Raw genomic sequence first — 26,459 nt, 5'->3', positions numbered from 1 at the left:
AACCTTTGTTTGGAAGTCTGATGGCAGCCCTGCCGGTTTGCTTTTAAGTGTTAGCACTCCGGAGTGTTCATGCCCACATCCTCTCTCCCTCTGTTGCCTCTTGGACTCCCCCAGCCTACCCATTCCACTTGCCCTGTTCCTTAGGTGGTAGCACCCAGTCTGCTGGGGAGCATGGCAAGGCCCAGGGGCTGCATAGCAGCCAGCCGGGGTTCTTCTCCCTGGGCAGAGAGAAGGTGCTCTGCTCTCAGGGGCTGCCAGGCCTGTTAGAATGAGGCGGCTCAGTGCCACTGCCCTTGTTATTTGCTGCAGAAATGCATGGAAATGAAGAACACCATCCTGGCCCGGCAGAAGGAGATGCACAGCTCCTTGGAGAAGGTAAAACAGCTGATTCGCCTCATCCACGGCATCGACCTCTCCAAACCTGTAGACTCTGAGGCCACTGTGGGGGCCATCTCCAACGGCCCGGACTGCACCCCCCCTGCCAACGCCGTCACCTCCACGCCGGCCCCTTCCCCCTCCTCCCAGAGCTGCACAGCGAACTGTAACCCAGGGGAAGAGACTAAATAACAGAGCCCCTCTAGGAGAAGCCACGGGATCCCGGCGGCAAGGAGAGAACACTGAAGACTCTAGAAAAGTAAAGCCGGATTTCTGGAAAGTGCAGAATTCTTTTGGTTCTTTGGTTCCAGAGAGAGAGAAGATGCTTGTGCCAGGTGGCACCAGAGTTTGCCAATTGATCCTTCTTATTCTGTGTGTACATGCAAAGATTGGACCATGTTACATGAAATAGTGCCAGCTGGAGGTTCTTTGCCAGCACCATGCCAAGTGAAATAATATATTTACTCTCTCTATTATACACCAGTGTGTGCCTGCAGCAGCCTCCACAGCCACGATGGGTTTGTTTCTGTTTTCTTGGGTGGGGAGCAGGGACGGGCGGAGGGAGGAGAGCAGGTTTCAGATCCTTACTTGCCGAGCCGTTTGTTTAGGTAGAGAAGACAAGTCCAAAGAGTGTGTGGGCTTTCCTGTTTCTAAACTTTCGCTACTATAAAACCAAAAAAAGGAATTGAGATTCAACTAACCCCAGTGCCCAGAAGAGGAAATGGGAGTGGCTGGAGGGAGCCGGGGGTGGGACAGTGTATCACATAAGCAGTATTTAATCACTGGCGGGGGCCTCACAGGAGAAACCGACACCAAGGACAGCCAGTAGGTTCTTCTCCCCCGCGCTCTGCTCCCTCCCCATGGGAACTCCCATCCTGAAGCCTGCCCAGCCTCCTTCCTTCCCTGCTTGGTGAATCGCGCACCCGTGTTACCCCACTGTCTCCTCTCCAAGAACAAGCAGAGCCCAGGCCACTGGCCCTTGCCTGGGGCAGGGAAGAAGGATGTGTATGTCCAGGAAGGAAAGAAGGTGGATCAGTGATTTTACTTGAAAACAAGCTCCATCCCTTTTCTATATTTATAAGAAGAGATCTTGAGTGAAGCAGCACGCGACCCAGGTGTGTGTGAATTGAATGGAGACATTTCTTTTCTCTTTTTTTAAATTTTTGTTTTTGTTCTTTTTTTCTTTAAGGAAAGTTTTATTTTATTCATTTTACTTTCTTGGTAACAAAAACTAAAATAAGGAATAGAAAAGCTGTTTTTCAGGCTGACAGTCCAATTAAGGGTAGCCGAGACCTTGCATGGTAGATTAGGAATCATAGTGTCAGTGAGGTCCCGTGAGTCTTTGTGAGTCCTTGTGTCATCGTTCGGGCACTGGTTTTTTATGCAAGGGCAAAAATCTTTGTATCTGGGGGAAAAAAACCAACTTTTTTTTAAATTAAAAAGGAAAATAAAAGATATTGAGGTCTTCCTAGTGTTACTTAAATTAAGATCAAGGTAAGAAACATTGTAAAAAAAATTACAAAAGTGCTATTTGTTTCCTAAAAACAGTGATTTCTATTAAAAAGGTGTCAGAACTGGAGAAAATGCCGTGTAGTTATAATTTTTTAGCACAGACCCTGCTGATGACGATGACATTTTGCCGTGTGTATCTCTAGACTGTGGCCCAGTCTCCTTGACGGACAGGGTGGAGCTCCCCACCCTTTTCTCTCCTCAGAAAAGACCGTGCTCTCTTCTTGGTGCAGGGATCTTGTCTCCTGCTGTGAAGCCCAAATGGAAGTCTGGATGGTGTCAGGGCCCTCCCCATGGTCTTCTTAGATTCTGCTAGAGCAAAAGGCTGGTGCCTAAATAAGATCCCTTCCTTTGGTGCTGCTTTTGGTCTTTCAGCCACCAGCATTATGAGTGCCTGGGGGACACCTCCAAGGGAACTGGCCAGTGGAGCTCAGTGGTGCCCCTGCACCCTGGCTGTGGCAGGAGGGCGCGGGACTGCAGGCTGGCTGCATCAGCCCTTGGTGCTTAGAAAGAACAGAGGAGTGACATGTCTCAAGGGTATGTCTCTGAGACAGAGCCCCAGGATGGCCTTTGCTCTGACTTGCTTTTGGGGAGAGGTCTGAAGCTCTCACTCCTTTCTCTGCCTGTTGGCTCCAGGCACCAGAAATGGAATTCATTCCATTCCTCCCACCCACAAGTCTCCTGGGTGACCCTTGGCTAGAATTGCTGCGCTTGCCTTGGCTTGGCCTGTTATGTCCTCTCCTTGAGAAAACCAGGGTTCTGAAAGGCTCAGACCATTTTCTCATCTTGCCTTGTGGGAAGTCAACGGTGTCAGCTCTGGCTGGAGACCTTTGCCTCTTGCGTGCCCCTGGCTGATGGGAGGGCAGTGGAGGCTCCGTACCCCCGCCCTGCTGGAGCATCTCCCCAAGGCCCACTCCAGGCCCTAGTAATAGCCAGAGTCTAGGAGGGGTAAAAACTGTCCCATTAGGTTCTCTCCCACCGAGTTAGGCCCAGAGAGACAAAGACAGATCTGAAAGCAAATTCAACAGAGAAGAGACTCTTAGAGGAAAATGTGTCTCATCCATATCACCTGTCGCCATTCATCTTCCCAAGGACCTCAGAAGAGGGAGTTAAATTTGGCTGAACAGGCCTCAGTTAGGCCCTGGCTGCTTGATTGGCTGACAGGGAAAGAGTTCCCTTTTCTCAGAAACCAAGGTGCTGTGCCTCGTCAGGGAGGCTTGGAGATGCCTGGACTAGTTGGAGGAATCATGGCAGAGGATCAGAGACCAGCAGCAGGCTGCCTGCCCTGTCTAGAGCTCTTCCCCTTAACTTGTCTGGGCCCATCTGGGGGTTGCCACAACAGTTAACTCTCCTTTTCCTGAAAGAAGTTGGGAAGCCATCATCACTAGAGGCCTTTGCTCGGAGAGGAGCTGCCTGAGGAGTCTCAGGGGTGGGGGGATGAGGCTTGGAATGGACCGGCGCTTTTCCTGCCACCCTGAGCAGTGTTGAGTACATTCTGACCTCGCCTGCAGCCGGGCTGTGGACTCTTCCTACATTCAGATGTGAGTTGTTTTGGGAGTCTGCTAGTATGGAGTGCAAGATGCAATCCTACCCACAAACCTACATTCTGGACTCAAATTCCAAAACACTGCTTTACTGTAAAGAAGAGGCCCCCGGCACTCAATCTCCCTGTCCTTCACTGTCCCCCCAGACTGCCAGAGACACACGCTCGTGACACTGCCCCACCCAGCCACCTCCACTTGCTTCCTCCTCCTTCATTTCGCTGCTCTTTCCCCATGGCCCAGAATTTAGCTGCTCTGACAGCTACTTATCTGAGACCAGCTGGCTTTGCAGTCACTTCAGAGAGCTGGAGTGGCTGCCCACTGGGCCCTGCCTGGGAGTCCCCTGCCAGCTCCTGATCAGGCGCTGCGCCCTGGTGGTAGTGAGGTCATGTTGCTGTCATCTCCACCTCTGCATTCTTGCTGCCTGCGGGTCCTTTTTCTTTCATGGAGCCTGCTGGGTCTTGTCTCACCTGTGCTGAGCTCATCGGGGTTTTGATTTCTTCCTTCCTTATTAGGCCCTTTGTGGTAAGCCTGCTGGTTGTACCTGACAGGGGTAGACAGCTACGGGCAGTTCCTGGTGTGGCCACCCTGGCAGCCTCCAGCTGGCACCATCGTGTGCCTGGTTTCCCTGCAAGGCCTGTCTCTGTCCCTGCTGCTGCTTGGCTCAGGCCCAGCAGGCAGTGTGCGTGGGGGCAGGTGCATGCAGCTGTGTCTGTGCGGGTGGCTGTGTCTGCAGCACACTTCTGTCTCCGCATGCACGCTGCCTCTCCAGCCACCTCTGATACTTCTCTCTTGGGGATTGCAGAGCCCTTGGGCTCTCCCCTCCCAGCTCACACACACTCTTCAGAGGTTTCTTCCCTTCATTCCCTTGTAGGGCGTGGTCCTTCTTATTTATCTAAAGGGCTGAATTTAGGAGACTACCCAGAGGCAAAAGGCTCCTAAGGTAATGATGGGATGGAGCGTGGCCCTGTGCATTTTCTAGGGCCTGGGTCTCCAGATCCCATGGCTTCTGTTGAGTGGAGGCAACTTTGCTCCGTGTGGACCTCGCCCCTGCCCTCAGCCGGGCACCCCTGGCAGGAAGCAGGACTCCCATCCTCACCCTGACTTAGACTGTCCTCTGAGTCAGCTCCTCTGGGCAGTCTTCTGGCCCCCTCACTAAAGTGAGGGGCGGGAAACCGGGGCTGCCCTTCAGAAAGCCGGGGTAGGAACTTTGAAAAGTAGCTCCTATAAATGGAAGCAGGGCTCCCCAGTTCCACTTGGCGCCCCCTCCCACAAAGCCCTTCCTCCCTGAGGACCCAGCCTCCCCCGCCCCTACCCGTCCCCAGCAGCCTTTGGGCCCTCACCTCTTCCCCGGTCTCCGTGGGTCCTCAGTCCAGGTGAGCTGCAGCCAGGCGGTGGGACGGGCAGGCCAGAGGTCAGCCAGCTCCTAGCAGAGAAGAGCCAGCCAGAAACCAACCCTGTCTCTTGTCCATGCCCTTTGTGATTTCAGTCTTGGTAGACTTGTATTTGGAGTTTTGTGCTTCAAAGTTTTTGTTTCTGTTTGGTTTTTGTTTTGAGGGGGTGGGGGGGATACAGAGCAGCTGATCAATTTGTATTTATTTATTTTAACATTTTACTAAATAAAGCCAAATAAAGCCTCTTAGCCTCATGGTGTTGGGTTTGGGGCAGGGGAGGGTGGGCAAGACACATTCCAGCCCCAGCCTCTGCCCTTCCTGACCAGCTATCTGGTATGGGAGGCTTGCCCTTAAGGGCCCAGGCCCTCCTGTGACCCCAGCTACTGGATGTAGCACCTCCCTTGTGCACTGACGCCCTAGCCCCAGAGCACCCTTGCTCCCCCAAACTAGGAGGAATACAAAAAGGATTTTTTAAAACTTTAATTATGAAAAAGGGATGAACAATTGAAGATGGGGGAACCAGCCCCAAACCGGCTGGGGCAGAGGGAGGCCAGACCCTAGCCATACAATAGCAGCAAAGGGAAGACCCCACCCCACAGATGCTCCTCCCCAGCCCTTCCCAGAGACCTTAAATAATTTAAATAGCAGGGATAGTGGAGGGCAGGCCGGGTTGCCCTGGTGTCTGCCCAGTGCTAAGAGGGGCAGCCTCAGGAGCCTCGGGCAGGGCTCCAGGGCTGCTGCAGGGCTGGGAGGTATTTGAGGGCAGCAGCCCCATAGTGGCGGGACAAGTCCTGGTGGAATTCATCCTTAAGGGCCTGGAAGCAGCCACGATAGGTGGGGCTGGAACGGAAGTGAGAGATGTCCAGGCTGGGAGCGTGGGGCAGATGGATGGTGAAGGCCTCAGGCAGCACCAGGAACTCAAATTCCTGCAGGGTGGGGCAGAGGAGCAGTGGCTGCCTGGCTTGCCTGGCCTTCGGGGAAGGTGCAGCTCCAGGCTTACCCTGTATCCCCAAGAGCTAAAGCAAGGACCAAAGGGCAGATGATTTTAGTTCTGCAGAAGGGGGACATTTCTAACAGTGCTGCCTAGCGATGTGGTCCCCCAGGCAGAGGTGTCCGGAATTCCCCAGACCTGGAGGTGCTCGAATCAAAGGTGGTGGCAGCAAGGCACCCTCCTCACCTGGGCATCCAGCTCCATGATGTGGGCCACCTTGTTCCAGCCGAAGCCCACAAATCGAGGGTCATAGCGGGGACAGTCACGTGGCACCACCACATAGGGTTCATAGTCGGCCACCCACTGCACACTGTATGGGGCCTGAGCCTCCCGCCAGCGGGCATAGTCTGTGGGTGCGTGGCCGCGGGGCCACTCGTGGTACCTGTGCAGCAGGGTCGGATGGGAGCCAGGCTGAGGCTAAGAGCTCGTGGACAGCAGGGGCCAGTGTGGGCAAGTGAGTGGCGTGGCCAGAGAAGAAGCCCCACCTACCTGAAGGTGTAGAGAGCGCCTGCATCCAGCAAGGCCAGCAGCTCCACCTTGGAACGGGGGAAGCTGAAGCGGTAGTGCAGGGTCTCGAATGCTGGCACCACCAGCGCTGCCTTCCGCCGGCTGCCCAGCCCCAGCTGCTCAATGGAGGCCCTGAGGAGGAGCACCCATGAGCAGGGGAGAAGAGCGGGGCCTCCAGGACTGGGCCAGTGACTCTCATTGGGGCATTAGCCATAGGACCTGACCCCCATGGGCCATCTTGCCTCATGTGATGGGTGGACATGGCGCAGGTGGAGCTGCTGCTGAAGCAGGTCCTGCCCTCCCCTGTTGGCAGCCCAGAGAAACTCCACTTGACAGAGGCCACTGTGGCCCAGAAAGGAGCAGAGACTTAGAAGCCCAGGGTCCCATACATGCCCTGTTCACATCCACCCCATGCACTGTTCCTCTTCCTGTCTGCAGACCCACCTGAGGTAGTCGTAGAGAGAATAGGCAGGCAGAAAGTCAATGTCGCTGAGGAAGACGTAAGGCGTGAGGGCCTGGGCTAAGGCCACATTGCGGAGCTGGTTGACAGGGTACAGGGGCCCCTCACGGTACACGACGTGGTAGGCCACGTCCTGCCGGGCGGCAAGCACTGGGGAGGCCTCAACGAAACGCAAGAACTGCTGGGCTTCTGCGTCTGTCAGGTACAAGGCCAGGCTCATGGGGCCAGGCCAGTGCCTGCACAGGGCTTCCAACATCTGCAGCCTAGGAGGACGGGGAGGTCAGCATAGCTGACACAGGAGCTCAGGGAGGCCTGGACAACCTCCCCAGTTAGCTGCTGCCCCCTCCTTAAGTGACTTACTGAGCACCCTTCAAGCACTTTTAGAGCCAGTCTGATTGAATCTTCACAACTACCCCACTAGGTGGGTACCTTCTCCTTGGAGAGAGAAAACTAAGGGCCAGAGATATGAAGACTTGCCCATGGTCCCACAGCGACCGAGGGGCAGTTCTGGGCATCTGGATGACTCCAGTGCCCAAGCTCTTTGCACCACATCCAATGTCTCCAACTTCTGGAGCTCCTTGTGGGCCAGGCAGCTCACTACCACAGCATCAGGCTGCCAGATGGAACCTCCACTCAGAAGTGTCCAACCCCAGCCTGTGCCGTACTCCCTGGGCTGCCCTCTGTACCCTCACCGGTCCATGGACAACTGGGCCACAAGGGTGACATCGTGAGGCCGGGAGGGTGGTGGCTCATGAGGCAGGAAAGTGATGTGCACGCGGTGCACAGTGAGCTGCTGCTGCCGGAACTCAAAGCAGGGGTCTTCCTCATCGAGCTGTGCCAGGGCCTGCTGCAACTAAGGGGGCCAGGGGTGAGGACTTGGGGTAGGGCAGAAGGACATGTCCCCCAGACAAGGCTGGGTCCCACCAGAGCAGAGAGGGGCAGGGGAAGGTGGCTCCCTCTCACCTGCTCAGCACCAGACGGGGGCTGGCTGGGGCACCCAAAGAGCCCTCTCCTCAGCAGGTTCCCGTCGTACGCCAGGAAGGTCAGGTAGAAATTGCGGAAGAATTCCACGTGCTTGTTCTTCACCCGAAGCTTCTTTGGCGAGTTCCAGTGGATCACCTGGGACCCAGGAGAGTGTTGGGGCTATGGGAGCAGGGAGCAGGAGTCCCCATCCGTGGCCCCCCACCACCACACAGCCTCCACTTACCTTGAGGTCAGACGCCTCGGAGTAGCAGCGCTCAGCCAGTGTGTGGTCCGACAGCTGCACATTCCAGACACAGGGCAGAGGCTGCACCAGCCCCGGGTGCTCCTTGATCACAGCGTTAAAGATGTCCTGAGCAGAGACACCCATCACACCCGAGCCCTCAGCCTGCCACCCCCAACCTAGCGAGGCTTCCCCAGACCTGGTCTGCCAGTGAGGTGGCAGGTAGGGTAAGGAGCTCCTGCCTGGCTGTCAGCCTCCACATCTGCTCCCAGCCAGCATGCCGGAGCCGGTCAAGCCGCAGCAGAATCACACCTGCCAATGAGGAGATGCTGTCATGCCCGCCCAGGACAACCAGCTCCTGGGGGACATGGGTTGTGAAGGTGTCCTTTGTTTTTTGACTTATTGGTATTTTCTGACTGTTCACACGTGATTATGGACTTTTTAAAAATTTTTTTGAGATGGAGTTTCACTCTGTCACCCAGGCTAGAGTGCAGTGGCGTGATCTTGGCTCACGGCAACCTCTACTTCCTGGGTTCAAGCAATTCTCCTGCCTCAGCCTCACAAGTAGCTGGGACTTCAGGTGTGTGCCACCACACCTGGCTAATTTTTATTATATTTAGTAGAGACAAGGTTTCACCATGTTAGCTAAGATGGTCCCAATCTCCTGACCTTGTGATCCATCTGCCTTGGCTTCCCAAAGTGCTGGGATTACAGGCATGAGCCACTGTGCCCGGCTTTTTTTTTTTTTTTTTTTTAAAGAGACAGGGTCTTGCTTTGTCACCCAGGCTGGAGTGTAGTGGCACAATCAAGGCTCACTGCAGCCTGGATCTCCCAGGCTAAAGCAAACCTCCCATCTCAGCTCCCGCCCCCACCCCAGAGTAGCTGGGGCTGCAGGCATGCTACCACACCTATTCTTTTTATTTATGTATTTATGTACTTATTTATTTTTGAGACAGAGTCTTGCTCTCTTGCCAAGGCTGGAATGCAGTGGTGTGACCTTGACCCACTGCAACCTCTGCCTCCCCGGTTCAAAGTGATTCTCCCACCTCAGCCTCTCAAGTACGTGACACCATGCCTGGCTAATTTTTGTATTTTTATTAGAGACAGGGTTTCACCATGTTGGCCAGACTGGTCTCAAACTCCTTAACTCAAGTGATCTGCCTTCCTCGGCCTCCCAAAGTGCTGGGATTACAGGCGTGAGCCACCGTGCCGGGCCAATTTTTTAATGTTTGTGGAGACAGGGGTCTTACTATGTTGCCAAGGCTGTTAAACTTCTGGGCTCAAGCAATTCTCCCACCTTAGCCTCCCAAAGTGCTGGGATTACAGGCATGAGCCACTGTACCCAGCTTGCTCATGGACTACTTCTGTCAACAGTCAATCCTCTTGGGGGTGAAGGGGAGGTGCTGCACGCTGCCCAGCTTACAGAGCACCTCCACGGGCTTCTTCTTACACTTGGTGATCCCAGGACAGTTAAAATTATCCCCATTTAGTGGATTAGAAAACAGGTTCAGAGGCAGCACAAGAGCTGGCCAAAGTCATCCAGCACACAAGACTGTTGGAAGTGCTGTCTGACTCTTCATCCAGGGTTCTTTCCACAGCACTGTTCTTCCTGGGGGGATACCTAGCATTCTTTGTCCCTTCTGCCCTAGGGGCCCAAGGACCAGCAGACCACCCCACCTGCCTCCCCTCACCACTGTCCCCACCTGTGTTAAATCCCCGGCCCAAGGCAGGCCAGGGTCTGTGGTTCTTCCAGAGGTTGCCCAGGTACCAGTCACTCTGGTTCTCCACGAGACCGATCGCTTGCATGTCTGGCGGGGAGGGCATGAGGGACCTGTCTGAGGTTGCCACAGGACCTGGGCTCAGGGCTAGATGCAGGGGGCCTGGGCAGGCCAGGCAGGCTCCCAGGCCTCTCACCAGAAAAGTGAGCAAAGAGTGCCCAGAGCTCCGCGATGTCAGAGGCGAAGGTGATGTCCGTGTCCAGGACAATGACGCGGGCCAGCTCAGCGGGCAAGGTGCTGGGCAGCACCAGCTTCATTAGCCCATAGAGGCCGGAGTAGTGCTTGTTGGGGATCCAGGAGACCTGGGGCTGTGTGAGGGAAGGGCAGGGGATGAGACGGCAGAGAGAGGCCTAGGAGCACCAGAACGCATGCTGGGAGTGACAGAGGAGAGGGGGTAGACCCCAAAAGAGAGGTTTGAGCTTCAGTAGGCTGATGGGACTGAAGATTCTCTTCCCCAGCCCCACCATGCTCTGGGAGAAAGGGCACAGCTGGGTAGGGAAGCAGAAGGGCTGGGCCCCTGCCTTGAGCTCATCAGCATTGTAAAAGCTGACACGGACAGCAGGCACCATCCATGTATGGAAGAGCATCTCCAGGATGTTTCTGGCCACGGCGTCAGTCACCAAGTGGAGGTGCAGTGGATTCTTCCTTTTGGGTGGGCAAAGAGGAAGCCTGAGAGGCCCCAGCAGGAGCAACCTGGGTCAGCCCCCACCCTGAGGTGCGCAGAGGCAAAAGCACCATCTGCAAAGAGCTTTTCCACGGCAGTTCAGAATGTTCTTACAACCACCCTTAAGGGAGGAAGGGGACACTGCTGTCCCCATGTCACAGATGAGGAAGCTAAAGCTCTTAGGCCAGCCTATCCAGGACTTTATCCCTTCCCCACTCCTGACCCTCCTCCACGGAAACCTGACTGTACCTGTAGAAGAGCATGGACTTCACCAGGGTGATGACGTCTCGGCTGGAGTTATGCCCCGCACACACGATGGCCACGTGCAAGAGCTGGGGAAGGACGCACAGGTCGGCAGCAGGCCCCTGTCCTCCGCGAGGCGGCGAGGACCCATGGCTGAGCTGCCCCACCCGCAGCAGAGCCAGGAAGAGTTTGCGGAGGGGCAGCAGGAACCAACCCTTCATTTCAAATGGGGAAATTGAGGTCGGAGCAGAGGAGGTGCACTTCCGAGGCGCGCCCCAGCCGGCTGGCCAGTGCCAGACAGACGCCAGGTGCTGTGATTCCCGAAGATCTTCCAAGAGGCTGGGCGGGGGGGAGCACCCGCGGGACTCCCGCCGCAGGGGCCGCGCGTACCTACCTCGCACTTCGGCGGCAGCGGCGGCTGCGGGCCGCAGTCGGAGGGGTTGCGGTCCCTGGGGCCGGCCAGCGGGTCTCCATCGAGGGCGGCGGCTCCCCGCAGCCTCCAGTCTGGGGGGACACGTGGCATTAGCTGGCCGGGGAAGCATCCCGGGGCCCCCGCTCTACCGCCCAGCTCGCGGCGCTCACACCCCAGGTCCCCACCGAACAGGAGGAATCCGAGCAGAAGCAGCAGCAGCAACAGCGCGGCGGCCCCCAGCGCCCGGGGGCGCCCTCGGGGAAGCATGGCTGCCGACGGGGGCGCTCAGGGCGGGGCGCGACCCGGGGCTGCGGCCTCCATTGCGGGCCCTGCGGACCGAGGGGCGAGAAGGGAGGCTCAGCCCTGGGCGGCGGGGCCCGACGGCGGGGTCGTCCGGCCCGCGCGGAAACGCCTCCCTCACCTGCTCCAGCAGCTCCCAGGCCCGGCCCTGCGCTCGCAGCCGCCGGCCAGGGTGCGGGGACCAGGGGAGAGGCGCGGGCCAGCCCCGCCCCCGACCTCGGCTCAGGTTTCACCTCCGCGGGGCTGAGCTCGAAGGGGAGGGGAGACCCCCCCGGGGTCCTGGCCCCGCCCCCTGCACCAGCATCCGACGGTTCCCCAAACCGCGAGGAGTCCCCAAAACCCCATCCTGGGCTGATTTTCCCACCGGGAGGCGGGGAGGGCTGGGGAACTGGAGCAGCCACGCGCGAAGGCCCGGGCCCCGCTACCTGCCCTGAGCCCCGGCCCTGCCCCCGCTCCAGGGCCGCGCCTCCTCCCCTCTCTCCCCGCGGGGAGGGGCCCGTGTCCGGGGCCCGGGATCAAAGGCATGGCCGGAGCTCGACCCGAGGGAGAAGAAGGGGGCCGGAATGCAGGCGACACCTGCTCTGGGGATTGGGGCGGAGCCGGCCGACACCTGCCCGGGAGCTGCGGAACACCTGGAGCCTCGGCCTTCCTCCCCCATCCTCAGTCCAGGTGGCCTTGTCCGGTCCTGCCGGCGGAGTGAGGACAAAGCGCCCTTGTAAAGGCCGCCTCCCGCCCGGGAGCTGGCGAGGGGCCCCAGACGCGGGCGGCCTAGGCCGCCGGGGCAGAGCCGGGGATCCCCACTCTTGTCCCGATCGTCGTGATTGTGCCGGGGTGCCCTGGCCTGGAGCTCTTCCCTCACTCTCCCCGGCGCACCCCATAGCAGGCCAGGGAAGGGGTGGGGGGCGCTCTGGATGCTAAACCCGAACAGCAAGCCAGGTCCTCCATTAATCCTATGATGTGGGCTGATTCTCCCCTAGAGAGTTTAAATGACCTGTTAGACAGTAACACCCTCCGTCCCTCCCGTCTCCAGCAGCCACACTTATCCCCCTGCCCCAGGCTGTAGGCTGCACAGCAGCTTTCTTGCTCCTCCTCCGGAAGGGTCTCCCGCCCAGAACTTGTCCTTGACGTTCCTTCTGGCAGCAGAGCCTCCCAGGGCTGGCCAGCACTCATGGAAAGTTGAAGTTGTTTGCTTGTTTATTGCCAGTCTCCCTCCCGGAACGTAAGCTGCTCACGGGACTGGAACCTTGTCTGTCCTGTATCCAGTGCCCAACCAGGGCCTGCAAATAGCAAATGCTCAATACGTGTTGAATGTGGATTGCAATGAGAACCTGTCCTCCTATGACCTGGAAAGGGGGGCTCAGGCTGTGCCCAACTTCTGGCTGCAAAAAGTGAGGCTAACTCAGAAGCAGCTGTGGAAAGCAGCCCAGCCTGACACCCCACAGTCTCCTCTGTGAGTCTAGGAGACCTTTCTTTGGGAGATGGGGAAAGTCAGGCTTGGGGTCTTTGGAGGGCAGGGATAATGGTTGCTATGGAGACTGACAGCGGCTCCTTGTACACCCGGGAATTGAGAAAGGCTGTGTAGGGGCCACTGATGCGTCTGGAGTGTGAGCCTCCAGCCTCCCTGATCTTCATCTCTAGCCTGAAGCTGGGATGGGGGAACGTTATTCCCTCCCCAGGACCCTCAAAGGAGACTGTTTGTGGGGGTTAAACATGTGGGGCCAGGCCAGGGATGGTGGCTCATGCCTGTAATCCCAGCACTTTGGGAGGCCAAGGCTGGTGGATTGCTTAAGCCCAGGAATTTGAGACTAGCCTGGTCAACATGGCAAAACCCTATATCTATAAAAAATACAAAAATTGCCTGGGTGTGGTGGCATGCGCCTACTACTTGGGAGGCTGAGGTAGAAGGATTACCTGAATCCAGGAGGTTAAGGCTGCTGTGAGCGGTAATCACACCACTGCACTCCAGCCTGGGTGACAGAGTAAGACCTAGTCTCTAAAAACAAACAAGTCCGGGCTTGGTGGCTCACGCCTGTAATCCCTCCCACTTTGGGAGGCCAAGGCGGGTGTGTCATGAGGTCATGAGTTTGAGACCATCCTGACCAACATGATGAAACCCTGTCTCTACTAAAAATACAAAAATTAGCCAGGCATGGTGGCATACATCTGTAATCTCAGCTACTCAGGAGGCTGAGGGAGGAGAATCGCTTGAACCTGGTAGGTGGAGGTTGCAGTGAGCCGAGATTGCACCACTGCACTCCAGCCTGGGTGACAGAGTGAGACTCTGTCTTAAAAAAAAAAAAAAAAAAAGATGAACAAACAAACACCTCGTGGGACTGGGTAGGGCACACACACAGTTGGGGGCTGGCCCAGGATGAGTCTTCAATTAAGGGGCTGGAGGAGTTAGTGCAGGAAGCAGGGTCTGCAGATCTCACTGTGGTCCCTCATGATGCTTGCCCCTCTTCTGGGTCAACCTCATCACTCAGGGAAACTGAAGTACTGAGATGCCCGATAGGCCCCAAGGTGCTGTTCTGGGGGCATGTAAGCTGCTCACAGGACTGGAACCTTGTCTGTGTGACTTTAGACCAGTGAGGCCTCCTCTCGGCCTCTGATACTATCATCTGTACCTGCTGGACTGCTCCACCTCTCTTCCCCTGTGACTTGGGGCAAACTGTTGGAGAGAGGATACAGCTCAACCTGCCCCTTAAAAGTCCTTCCAGCCCAACAAGATGGCCAAGTCCAGGCAGGGGGCCAGGGAGCAGGGGAGGGGCTCCCCTAGGAGCCTCCCGGACATATGGCAACTCTTTGTCTCTGGGCCTAATCAGGCCTGGGATCTAGAGAGGAAATTCAGGCAGCCCTGCTGCTGCCAGCCTGGCTGGGCCCATGCTCCAGTCCTGCAGGGAGGGAGGAGAAACTGGTTCCAGCCCCAGCCCCTTTGTATTCTGTCCTGGAAAGTCTGCCCCTCCCCCTTCCACACTTTGCTCTCCTCTTCAGAAATATAGAACCTCCAGCCCAAGGAGTGCTGAACCTCACGCTCTCCCGCCTCATTCTCTCCACAGCTGCAGAGGGAAGGCTGGAGGAGTGGCCAACCTGGAGGTTTGGTGAACAGGTTCATTAAGATGGTGGGGCCCCACAGAGCCCAGCAGGACGAGGTGGCTCACACCTATAATCCCAGCACTTTTGGAGGCTGAGGCAGGTAGATCACCTGAGGTTAGAAGTTTCAAGACCAGCCTGGCCAACATGGCGAAACCTTGTCTCTACTAAAGATACAGGAATTAGTCGGGCATGGTGGTGTTTACCTGTAATCCCAGCTACTCAGGAGGCTGAGGCAGGAAAATCGCTTGAACCCAGGAGGCAGAGGTTGCAGTGAGCTGAGATTGCACCACTGCACACCAGCCTGGGTGACACAGTGCATGTCCATCTCAAAAACAAACAAACAAAATAAAAAAAAAATAAATAAGGAAAAAAAAAAAAGGATGGGTGTGGTGGCTTACGCCTGTAATCCAAGCACTTTGGAGGCCACAGCAGGTGGATCATCTGAGGTCGGGAGTTCAAGACCAGCCTGACCAACATGGTGAAACCCTGTCTTTATTAAAAAGAAAAAAAAAAAAATTCCTTTTTCCCCAAGCAGCCTGAGGTAATCTGTGAAAATGGTTCGCTATTCACTTGATCCGGAGAACCCCACAAAGTCATGCAAATCAAGAGGTTCCAATCTTCGCGTTCACTTTAAGAACACACGTGAAACTGCCCAGGCCATCAAGGGTATGCATATACGAAAAGCCACGAAGTAGCTGAAAGATGTCACTTTACAGAAACAGTGTGTACCATTCCGACGTTACAATGGTGGAGTTGGCAGGTGTGCCCAGGCCAAGCAGTGGGGCCGGACACAAGGTCGGTGGCCCAAAGAGTGCTGAATTTTTGCTGCACATGCTTAAAAATGCAGAGAGTAATGCTGAACTTAAGGGTTTAGATGTAGATTCTCTGGTCATTGAGCATATCCCAGTGAACAAAGCACCCAATATGCACCGCCGGACCTACAGAGCTCATAGTCGAATTAACCCATACATGAGTTCTCCCTGCCACATTGAGATGATCCTTACTGAAAAGGAACAGATTGTTCCTAAACCAGAAGAGGAGGTTGCCCAGAAGATATCCCAGAAGAAACTGAAGAAGCAAAAACTTATGGCACGGGAGTAAATTCAGCCTTAAAATAAATGCAACTAAAAGGAAAAGAAAAAAAAATTTAAATATATATATATATAAAGAAAAACAAGACAGTGGAGCAGAGGAAGGGAGAAGGAGCCTCACCTCGAGGACCCTGAGCCCAGGTCCTAATCCCAGTTGCTAACTTGCCTCATGACCAAGGAGCCTCAACATGCATCCATTTAGAAAGGGATTTCCCCAGGGGTCGCCCCCTTCCCTGGGGCAAAGCCCAGGACTGCGAGGTGTGTCCGAGATCGATTCTGAGTTCAAGGATCAAGTCTGCCCTCAAACCATTTTACAGATAGGGAAATCCGAGCTCTTGTGGGCTGTAGGAGAGAGGGCACAGCCACCAGAGACCCGCGCGGTGGCCTGTTTGGCCAGTGCCTTGTTGTGCCATGTAGGACAAATCCTTTTCCCCTCCTTATTGGGCCTCTAATTTCCCAGCTGTGAACAGTTCCTAGCAACCTGATGGGGTTCCTGGGAGGAGGGCAAGGGAGCCTGGCACCCAAAGGTGGCCAGAAATGATGTCGATGATGCCCATGACCACCTCCTCTGTTCTTCAAGACCTCTGCCTCTCCTCAGGCCCCTGGTCACCTTTCCCTGGGTCTTCATTCTTTGATGTGAGCGGGCAGCTCTAGTCTCCCACCTGATAGAGAAGAAAACTAAGCTGTAGTGTAGGGTGGGGTGAGGGAGTGGAAGGAAGGTTGTGGTTTCCTGGTGAGCTGTGATGCTTAGACCCGCTCTCTAAAAATAAAAGTTAAAAAAACGAATAAATAAATAAGAAACCGCCTAATCTCTGAGGTCAGAAAAGATCAGCACTCAAATTTTAGCTGGGCGTTCTTAAGCGGATGCTTTCTTCATCTGGAGATATCTGGTGGAGAGGATTAGATAAAATAATGTATTACTATTCTCAGGGTACCAATAAATCCGCTGTGCCGCTCCCCTCAGCACTGACCCACGGCTCCACCCATGCCACGCCCCTTTCGCCGCAGCCAATCAGCGGCTGCCTTCCCAGAGTGCCCGTACCCTCCACCACTCGCCGCAGCTCTCCCGGTGCCACCCTTTCCAGGGAGGCGGCTCCATTTAGGAAGGGATTTCCCCAGGGGTCGCCGCCTTCCCTGGGGCAAAGCCGAGGACTGCGAGGTGCGTCCGAGGGCCGGAAAGCTATCTGAGATCGATTCTGAGTTCAAGGATCAAGTCTGCCTTCAAACCATTTTACAGATAGGGAAATCCGAGACCCAGAGAAAGGACACTCGTGCCCAAGGAGTTGAAAGAAGCCAGGGCCAGGGCTTTCTTCGCGTAGCTGGGAGTGCAGGCGCGCGCCCTTGGGGAGCACAGTCCCTAAGGGAGCTGAGGCCAAAGCCGGAACTGTGCTGTTTAGGGGTTCGAGACGGCACTGGAGAGCTGGACCTCAATTTCTCCAGCACTACCTTTGTTGCCTCAATTTCTCCAGCACTACCTTTGTTGGGGGAACGGAGATGGGGATACTGGCCGAACGCGCGCCTGCTGAGACACAGTCCGACTGTATTTAGACGCCCCGTCCCTCCCCACATCTGATCAAAACCCCTTTTTTCAAGAACCCGCAATCTCCCAGTCCTTTAAAATCCGGCCCTGCCGTTCGAGTCTCTCTGCGTTCTATTGGAAAGACTCGGGGCTCCAGCTCCCAACTCTAGAATGAACTGCTCTGACTGCCGCCCAGCTTTCCTAGATGGTTAACTGCGCAGGCGCAAGGGCCACCAACCGGGTCAGCGGAAGAGCTGGGTGCCGACCGCGCTAGGTGGCTCAGGGGCGGAGAGCGTGCTAACCAATGACTTGAGGGAGTAGGGGGGCGGGTTTGGGCCCTCAGTTGCTAAGCGCTAACCGAGTGGGAAGTGGTTCAAGATATGGGGTGAAGTGTGGTTCACTGGCTCTTCAAGTCACCAGCCTTCTGGCCCGCGGAAGTTAAGCAACCGGGAGGCGGGCCTAAGGCCGGAAGAAGGAAGGAGGGCGCAGGAAGCAGGGCGCCGCAGCCAGTCGTCCAGTCCTTCGGTTGGTCTGTAGGTGCCGAGGGCAGGATGGAGAAGCTGCGGCTCCTGGGCCTCCGCTACCAGGAGTACGTGACTCGTCACCCGGCCGCCACGGCCCAGCTGGAGACGGCAGTGCGGGGCCTCAGTTACCTGCTGGCAGGTGCCACCCTGACCTTTGATCTGTTCCTTCTGGGCCCTGACCTATGACCCCAGTGGCCCCCTTCCCTGCGGAGTCAGGCTAGTGATCGCTGTGCTTGAGAAGACTCGTCCAGGTTCCCAAAGGGCGTAGGGAGGGTACGTCCGGGAGCTGAAGACGAAAGGTGAGGCAAATGCTCACTCACACCTCCTTCTGTACCCTCTCTCCAGGTCGATTCGCCGATTCGCACGAGCTGTCAGAGCTGGGTGAGCAGGGCTCTGGGGTTGGGGAATGGGGGATCGGCTGTCTGGGCCCAGTGAACACCCCAGCTCGAGGCCCTGGGCTGCCCGTTAGACACCTTGTGCTGTGACTGAATCGGACAAAGGTCTGTTGCCCACTGTTCTGGGCCCTCCATGTCCCTAAGTCGAGAAATGTCTGGGAATCTTATCTGAGTTAGGCGCTGGGCTAAGTGCCTTTCCTACCTTTGCTAGTTAGTCCTCTCTACAGTCATATTAAGTGGTACTGTTATTTTCCTTACTCTCCATTTGAAGGAATAGAAGTTCATTGAGGTTAGAGAACAATCATTGATGATCCCAGAACCAAGATTCAAGTCTAGATCTCCCAGATTCCAGGATTCTCAGATTGTAACTACCTCAAGAGTGTTGTAACTACCCCAGTGACTGCTGTTACAGTCCTGAAAGAATGAGCTGGGTTTTGAAAAGCAGAGATGAGGCCAGTTTTAGTGGTTCATGCCTGTAATCCCAGCACTTTGGGAGGCCAAGGTGGGTGGATCACCTGAGGTCAGGAGTTCGAGACCAGCCTGGCCAACATGGTGAAACCCCATTTCTACTAAAAATACAAAAATTAGCCAGGCATGGTGGCAGGTGCCTATAGTGCCAGCCACTCAAGAGGCTGAGGCAGGAGACTCAGTTGAACCTGGGAGGTGGAGGTTGCAATGAGCCAAGATTGTGCCAATGCACTCCAGCCTGGGCAACAAGAGCGAAACTCCAACTCAAAAAAAAGAAAAAAAGAAAAGTAGTGGTGGAATAGACCCTCAGGGACAGGCTGCTGAGAGAGAAAAGGCCAGGAGGTGGGAATGGATATCTGTGGCTGTTCAGAGAACAATGGGTAGTTGTGAGCAGCTGGGTGACCAGTACTGTTCAGCTGGGCAACAGCTGGCTTGTCACTGAGATTGACCCATCCTGTCTTGGTCCAGCCACCCTTGTGAGATCATGTTGGGGAGAGTGGAGTGCTGAGAAGTAGGTGGAGAGACAGGTTGGTTTCCACATAGTCTGTTGGTGTCTGAGCAGAGCAGGTTATAGGTGATCCCTACAGCTCTGGGGAGAAGGTAAGAGGTGTGGAGGCTGCAGAGCCAGCCTCTCAAGGCCACATTCTACCCCTCAGTGTACTCTGCCTCTAACCTGCTTGTGCTGCTCAATGACGGGATCCTACGGAAGGAGCTTCGGAAAAAGTTGCCTGTGGTGAGAATTCTACCAGGAACAGGGTGGGAAGCACGGAGACTCAGGAATGAAATAGTAGCAACTAGCGTGCAGCACATGTCTCCTGGAGCATGAGACACGCCTATGCCCGTCTGAGCCTCAAACCATCTCATTAGGTGAGCTGTAAAGTGTTAGTATTCCCATCTCAGGTGAAGAGACTGAGCTTCAGAGACGCAGTCAGCCGTTTCAGATCCCCAGCCTGTTAATACTGTTAATGGAGTTGGTGTTTGAACTCACACCTACACCCTTAGGCTTGGAAAGGGGAAGGTCCACTTCGCTTGTCAGAGGAGCTCCCTACTAGAGAAGGGCCTGGGACTAGGGGGAAACCCCTGACTTCTTGACCTGGGGTTCTTGCAGTCACTGTCCCAGCAGAAGCTGCTGACATGGCTGAGTGTGCTGGAGTGCGTGGAGGTGTTCATGGAGATGGGAGCTGCCAAGGTGTGGGGTGAAGTGGGCCGTTGGCTTGTCATCGCCCTCATCCAGCTGGCCAAGTAGGTTGGGACTGTGGCAGGGATGACCTGGGTGACCTGGGTGGGGGTGACGCAGGCCAGCTACACAGATGGTGCTCAGCAGAGCAACGCCAACCTCCTGTGGGTAGCTGCCTCCCTACAGCCCTGACATCCTTCCCGACCCAGGGCTGTACTGCGGATGCTTCTGCTGCTTTGGTTCAAGGCTGGCCTCCAGACCTCACCCCCCATCGTTCCACTGGACAGAGAGACCCAGGCACAGCCCCCGGGTGAGCTGCTCCCCCAAGCCCTGGAGCAGAATGGGCCGAGGGACTAGTTTGAGGATTTAGATCTGATCAGCATGAATACAGTAGTATCTGTTTATGGAGCACACCTGTTCCCATCAACTCTGTGTTCTTGTTGCCTGTTTTCAACAGAGAGGACAAAGCTGTGGCTAGGGACGAAATCAGAATACAAACTCAGGACTTGTGATGGTCAGAGTCAATAATTTTTGTAGTCTGCAGGAAGAGGGAACAGATGAGATCCTGCCAACCTCGTCTCTGGGGCTGGTTCTGTATCCAGAGCCACAGCCTCTAGAGGCAGGGCACCTGGCACATCTGTCCCTTCAGGGCTTGGGGCCCATCCCATCAGCCTCTGGGCCTCACTCTCTGAACACTGAGTAGGGGTGGTTCATTGCTTCTCATCATGATTGCTTTGAAAGCAAAGGATTGAGAGAAGATGGCCCCTCTGGTGCTGTGTTCCCCATAGATGTGGTCAGACTGGGCCCTCCCTACCTTGCCTGTCCACGGGTTCCAGGAGGCTGGCTCTAGCCATAGCTATGATGAGCTTTCCTCAGGCCAGGGCGGGCTGCAGGCTGCTTCCCCCTCTGGACGGGCCTCGTGCTGAGCTACCGCCCGGGTTGTAGTTCCCTTCACTCAGCTGCCGCCACAGTACAAGGGGATCCATTCTCCCCTTAGCTCCTGAGCACTCACTGAATGCATGTTCCTTGCAGGGTCTACTGGAAGCATGTCCCTCTGACGGTATGGCCTTCTGTCTATCCCTGCTAGATGGTGACCACAGCCCTGGCAGCCACGAGCACTCCTACGTGGGGAAGCGGTCAAACCGGGTGGTACGAACCCTCCAGAACAGTAAGTGGAGGAAGTGGTTTGCCTGGGCCTATGGGACTGGCTTCAGTCAGCGGCCACTTTCCCCTACCTCAGCTCGGGCCTGGCTCACTCATCTGCGTCCCTTGTGTTCTAGCACCGTCCCTGCACTCCAGGCACTGGGGAGCCCCCCAGCAGCGGGAGGGATGGCAGCAGCAGCACCCTGAGGAGCTGAGTGCGACCCCCACCCCCCTGGGGCTGCAGGAGACCATCGCAGAGTCCTTGTACATTGCCCGGCCACTGCTGCACTGTATCCTTAGCGCGGGGCAGGATAGGGCTGGCACTGCGGGCTGGGGATTGAGTGGGGAGTGCGCTGAGCTGCGCCCCTGTGCCGGAGACATCCTTGACGCCTTGGCCGTCAGTGCTCAGCCTGGGCCTATGGGGTCAGAGGTCATGGAAACCTTGGCTCCTGGCTGGTGTTGTGGACGTGACCAGGTGAGCCTGGGCCTGCCCAGGGCTCCACTCTCCACTAGGCTTTCTGCTACAATCCTGGCACCACCTAGGTGGGACGGCAGCAGCCCTTGCCCCTCCTGTTTCTACCCCTCTGCACACACAGCCTGTGACTCCTCCCCTTCTGTGGGCCCAGATCATGACCCTGGCCCTGACCTTGTCCTCCCTGCCCCCCAGCCTGAGCCTCCTGAGTGACAGGAAGGGCCTGACCCGGAGGGAGCGGCGGGAGCTGCGGCGCCGGACCATCCTGCTGCTGTACTACCTGCTCCGCTCTCCGTTCTATGACCGCTTCTCTGAGTAAGCACCCAACCCCTCCCAGAATGGCCAGGCCCACCCTCAGCCAGGGAGAGGGCTGGCAAGTGGGCACTGGTGTTCTGGTCCCTGTTGGCACTTTCGTTCCCCAGTGCCTTGTCCAGGGTTCACTGAGCACCTGCTGTGTGCTGTCTGGGTGGCAGTCACCAGATGCCAGCCCAGCCCCACCTGCAGAGCTCTCTGGGCCATCAGACCACACGAGCATGCACTTAAACACGGTTGGCAGGAGAGGCACTGAGGGCCAGGTGAGGGCATTGCAGGGCGGCCCACAGGGACGGCGGCAGGTGCGCATGCCCAATGACCTCTAGTTCATTTCCTCTTCTTCCTGCCAAATAGTTTGGCTTATCCTCACTTCTCAGAGGAGGCACTGGAAGTTCAAAAACAATGGGCAACTTAAACAAAGCTACCCAGTTAGCCAGCGGTAGAGCCAGATCCCAGCTGCATAGTCTCCCCTGGTCTTCCCTGCCTGGCCCAGCCTCCAGTCGCCTGTGAGGGTCCAGAGCTCCCAGCCTTGGGGAGGCCTGCTGGGTTGAACAAGGAGCAGCTTGGGACCAGTTCTTCCACAGGCCTGCCACCGTGACTGTGTGAGGTTAGACTGCAGTCTGATGGAACCCTATGCAGCAGCTGGGACTGTGAGATAGACAAGGCTCCTGGGACCCCCTTTGTCTAGGACCTAGTAACTGCTTGAAAGCTGGCATAGGCTGGGCAGCAGTGGCTCACACCTATATTCCTAGCACTTTGGGAGGCCAAGGCAGGAGGTTTGCTTGAGGCTAGGAGTTTGAGACCAGCCTGGGCAGCCCATCTCTACAAAAAAATTAAAATAGGCTGGGCGTGGTGGCTCACGCCTGTAATCCCAGCACTTTGGGAGGCGGAGGCGGGTGGATCATGAGGTGCAGAGATCGAGACCACTCTGGCCAACATGGTGAAACCCCATCTCTACTAAAAATACAAAAAATTAGCTGGGCATGGTGGCGCGTGCCTGTAATCCCAGTAACTCAGGAGGCTGAGGCAGGAGAATTGCCTGAACCCAGGAGGCGGAGGTTGCGATGAGCCGAGATTGCGCCATTGCACTCCAGCCTGGGTAACAAGAGCAAAAACTCCGTCTCAAAAAAAAAAAAATTTTTTTAATTAAAAAAAAAATAATAATAAATTAGGCAGACATGGTGATGTGCACCAGTAGTTCCAGCTACTCAGGAGGCTGAGGCAGGAGAATTGCCTGAACCCAGGAGGCGGAGGTTGCGGTGAGCCGAGATCGCGCCATTGCACTCCAGCCTGGGTAACGAGAGCGAAACTCAGTCTCAAAAAAAAAAAAGAAAAGAAAAACAAACAAACAAAAAATGCATAGTTTAGCTGGGTGTTATGCTTCACACCTGTAATCCCAACACTTTGGGAGGCTGAGGTGGGAGGATTGCTTGAGGCAAGGAGTTTGAGACCAGCCTGGGCAACACAGTGAGACTCAGTCTCTACTAAAAATACAAAAATTAGCCAGGTGTGTTGGCGAATGCCTGTAGTCCCAGCTACTCGGGAGGCTGAGGCAGGAGAATCACTTGAACCCAGGAGGCGGAGGTCGCAGTGAGCTAAGATCACGCCATTACACTCTAGCCTGGGTGACAGAGCAAGACTCCATCTCAAAAAAAAAAAAAAGAAAAATGGAAGGCTGCTCCATCTGGACTCTGCCCTTGCACCTCTCTGGACCCTGCCCCCTGTCATTTGGGGAAACAAAGGCCTGCCTTGGTCTCCTAAAGTGCTGGGATTATAGGCGTGAGCCACTGCACCCAGCCAGCCTTCCTCTTACTGCCCAGACAGACGCATAAAGAGCCAGGCCGCTTTCCAGATGTGTGGCCTTGGGCAAGTTATTTGATACCCCTGTGCCTCGTTTCCTCACCTGTAAGAGGGGGATGGTGACAGTTCCCACTTTGTAGGGGTTCAGTGACTAATGCTTATGGCAGTGCGTGGGGTATAGTAAGCACGTAGTGCTATGCATTATCCACATCCTCATCTCACCTGAGTTTCCCTGTGAAAAACCCTCAGCTATTCAAAATCAGGGCCTTGGCCCTTGCCCCTTCCCCTCAACCAAAACGAGCCCTCCTCAGCACTGTGTTCCCTCCTGGGGCCCTGACTACTCTCATTGGTGGCTTGTGAGGTTTCTCTGCAGGCCAGCGCTTCTGCCAGACTGGGGGCTTCCTGAGGGCAGGGTGAGGTCCTCTCTGAACCCTCTACTGTACCGGCTGGGCACTGCTCCACATGTGACCCTCTAGAGGCCTTTGGTGTTGGATGTCGGTGGGAGGGAAAAGGGAAAGAGGAATTGGAGGAGGTGTTATGGGTTAGTGCCACCCCAAAGCTGAACTGGTGGAGGGTGGAGGCAGAGCCAACCCCAGAGGTCTTGTCTTGTGTACTGGGCTCTGCCCTGGCTCCTGAGAAAGTCACCTTTATCTTCTGGAAAGCTCTGCGTTCACTATGGTCGTCAGCAAAGGCCTCTGGGCCTCCTGGTTTGCAGGGACCCCCCTACTCAGCATGCTCCCCATTTATTGCCTCCCCCAGGGCCAGGATTCTCTTCCTGCTCCAGCTGCTGGCTGACCACGTCCCTGGCCTTGGCCTGGTCACAAGTAAGCAGGGGCGGGACATGATGACTGTCGCGTTGGGAGTCACATGCGTGCCGCATCTCCCTGACTTCTCTCTCCTTGCAGTTTGATTCTTGGCACAGTCAGGAGAGGAGGTCAGGAAGTCAGGACTGGGTGGGACCACCCCTGGGCATAGGCCAGGGCGACCAGATGAGCCAGGGTGGCTGGAAGGAGGGTGTACTGTGGTGGGGGGCACTGTTAGACCACATCAGCTGCCAGCCTTTTTCTGGTCCCAGTTTCCTGGAGCGATAAGGGGCCATCTCATCTGGTGGGGGTTTTCAATGGCAGAGAAAGGGCCCACCAGGCTGCTGAGATCCTCCCTCAACAGAAGGCCACTGGGCTTGAGTTGGGTGACTTGGTAACTGACTCAGACCCCTCAGTGCCTCCCCTGGATCAGCTTCTTTGGGCCTGAGGGTCCTCGTCTATAAATGGGGCCAGAGTCCCCTGCGATGCTGCCTCCCTAGAGGTGGGGCGGGGGCCAGTGGGGCTCCTGGGCTGCAGGTGTGAGGTGCTGTATGTGGTGCCACAGTGCAGATTGGGTTCTGGCCTGCCCTGATGTGTCCCTCTCCCACTGCAGGGCCGCTTATGGATTACTTGCCCACCTGGCAGAAAATCTACTTCTACAATTGGGGCTGACAGACCTCCCGGAAGCAAGATGTGGGGAGGAGCGAGGCAGGGGGCCCCCCTTCCCTAATAAAACTGACTCCGGCAGCGTCCCAGCATGTGTGTGGCCTCTCCGTGCCCACTGACCAGGCCTGGCACACAGCCTTGGTTGCCACCAACACTCCTCCCAAGACCCCCTCGACTGCGCCCTCCTGTGACGACACCACTGCAGCCCACACCTTGTCACTGCTGGGCCAAGAAGCCTCCACTAGGAGTGGGATCCAGGCTCCTCTCCCACAGAAAGCGGTGACTTCACTTCATGGCGCATGGGAAGCCGCTGGCTCTGGTGGCCAAAGGAGTGAATGCTGCTGTGCTCTTGCTGGCCCTGGTGGGACAGGAAGCCTGAACCTGGGTGAGGGCTGACCGCTGCCCAGCATGTCTTCTGGCCAAGGCCCCCATATGCCCCTTCTCTGCAGGGCTCTGGCACCCCAGGCCATGGCATTGCAAGCCTCCCTGCGACAGAGCCTTGTAAACAGTGAGCCCAGCTCCCACACAAAGTGGGACCTTAAGCCCTCATCCTCGGTTGAGAGTAAAAGGCTTTCTCCCTTAGGGGGAGAATGTCCAGCACTGGCTGATACTAGGGAGGGAGTGGGGAGAAAGCCAGGCCAGTTCACCGGGTATGAGCTGCAGTTCCCCACACTCACCCTGCCGGTTTCAGAGCCCCGGTCCACCTGGAGCCATGCAGGCTGCTATGCTGGGATGGCCTGGACAGAGTGGGCCAAGGGCTAGTCTTTCTCTCCCTGACCTTAACCTGTCTTCAGTCACTGGCCCTGTGAAGAGCCAGCCACTCCTGCCAGAGTTTCAAACCCATAGAGAGGGCTCCATCTGCACCCGGGTCTTCCATGCCTCAGACACTCCTAGATACTGCTTTGCCCAGGTGTCTCTGAGGAACACCCCCTAGGTCCTCGCCCACAGGCAGGGGAAGGGGCTGCCCTGGCTCCCCCGGACTTCAGCTTAGTGTATCAGGCATTTCTGGGTGTATGCCCCATAGCAGGCTTGCACCATATTCCCCTCAGAAACCTGCAGTGAAGCACAGTTCCCTGATGGCCGCCTCCCACTCACTTGCAGAGGAGACAGGCTTGTGGATGCAGGTGCCACACTGGGGGCGTGGCAGGAGGGGGTGTGTCCAGAATAGGGCCTAGCTTGGGCGTGGCCTGGTAGTGGTGACTGCCTGCCAGAGGTGAGGGGTTTCATCAGGCTTCACTGGTGAAGCCTTGACTCACGCAGGCTTGAAATGGGTAGAACTGTTCGGTTTTTCCACAGGCAGCCTGCCCAGGGTCACAGCTGTGTGGAGCCATGGGAGGTGGGGCTGGGGGCTGGGGGCTGGAGGGGAAGGTCAGGGCCACAATGAACATGGCATCACATACCCAGGGGAGAAACTCGGACCTGGTCTGGCAGGTCGGGAGGAGCCTGTGTTTGTAAATACTCCAGCAGCCTTGTGGAGGATGCTTTGGTGGGCAGAGGTGGAAGGATGGGGTGGTGACATTGGAGGTGGGGGTCTGTAGCAGTGAGAGGGGCAATGGCAGTGGCAGCAGAGATTACGGGTAACCCCAGCTAGTCTTGGGGACTGGCATGGAGGAAGAGG

At 56.3% G+C, this 26,459-nt stretch overlaps 3 protein-coding genes and 1 pseudogene across 57 annotated transcripts in view; 3 read left to right on the top strand and 1 right to left on the bottom strand.

Moving 5' to 3' along the window:
- The window catches only part of PHF21A (PHD finger protein 21A), a 195,554-nt gene extending 190,487 nt beyond the window's left edge, over positions 1 to 5,067 (top strand). For all 36 annotated transcript variants that reach the window (XM_078340919.1, XM_078340914.1, XM_054240811.2 and 33 more), the window contains one exon: positions 310 to 5,067. In XM_078340919.1, the coding sequence (XP_078197045.1) occupies positions 310 to 567 (258 nt within the window). In that variant the 3' untranslated portion in view covers positions 568 to 5,067. The remainder of the gene's footprint in view (positions 1 to 309) is intronic.
- LARGE2 (LARGE xylosyl- and glucuronyltransferase 2) lies at positions 1,515 to 11,552 on the bottom strand. 20 transcript variants are annotated; one of them, XR_013523399.1, is made up of 15 exons: positions 11,500 to 11,552; positions 11,061 to 11,407; positions 10,673 to 10,755; positions 10,281 to 10,404; positions 9,896 to 10,067; positions 9,685 to 9,789; positions 8,181 to 8,293; positions 7,985 to 8,110; positions 7,741 to 7,896; positions 7,470 to 7,630; positions 6,762 to 7,040; positions 6,300 to 6,449; positions 5,997 to 6,221; positions 4,769 to 4,961; positions 1,515 to 1,780 (listed from the first exon to the last, which is right to left on the bottom strand). XR_013523399.1 is itself a non-coding variant. In XM_078340899.1 (15 exons), the coding sequence occupies exons 2-15, from the start codon at positions 11,343 to 11,345 to the stop codon at positions 1,755 to 1,757; spliced, it is 2,088 nt and encodes a 695-aa protein (XP_078197025.1). In that variant the 5' UTR covers positions 11,346 to 11,407; positions 11,500 to 11,552; the 3' UTR covers positions 1,515 to 1,754. The 20 variants fall into 20 exon arrangements, 17 of the variants coding, with proteins under 17 accessions (XP_078197025.1, XP_078197019.1, XP_078197030.1 ...); XR_013523401.1 differs by having other exon boundaries at positions 5,997 to 6,192; XM_078340899.1 differs by having other exon boundaries at positions 4,769 to 4,851.
- Positions 11,553 to 14,990: 3,438 nt separating this feature from the next.
- Positions 14,991 to 15,587, top strand: LOC100405897 (large ribosomal subunit protein uL22 pseudogene; annotated as a pseudogene).
- Positions 15,588 to 17,548: 1,961 nt separating this feature from the next.
- Positions 17,549 to 24,930, top strand: PEX16 (peroxisomal biogenesis factor 16). Its single transcript, XM_002807333.7, has 11 exons — positions 17,549 to 17,744; positions 17,951 to 17,986; positions 19,125 to 19,201; positions 19,577 to 19,710; positions 19,855 to 19,955; positions 20,733 to 20,813; positions 20,926 to 21,078; positions 21,191 to 21,263; positions 21,456 to 21,575; positions 24,132 to 24,196; positions 24,789 to 24,930. Exons 1-11 carry the CDS (start codon positions 17,633 to 17,635, stop codon positions 24,845 to 24,847), a joined length of 1,011 nt encoding a protein of 336 aa, XP_002807379.2. The 5' UTR covers positions 17,549 to 17,632; the 3' UTR covers positions 24,848 to 24,930.
- Positions 24,931 to 26,459: the final 1,529 nt, after the last annotated feature.

This window comes from Callithrix jacchus, chromosome 10 (genome assembly GCF_049354715.1).
Source record: "Callithrix jacchus isolate 240 chromosome 10, calJac240_pri, whole genome shotgun sequence".
Classification (NCBI taxonomy): Eukaryota; Metazoa; Chordata; class Mammalia; order Primates; family Cebidae; genus Callithrix; species Callithrix jacchus.
The sequence above is the reverse complement of the archived record's forward strand: the minus strand, read 5'-3'. Positions and strand labels throughout refer to the sequence as shown.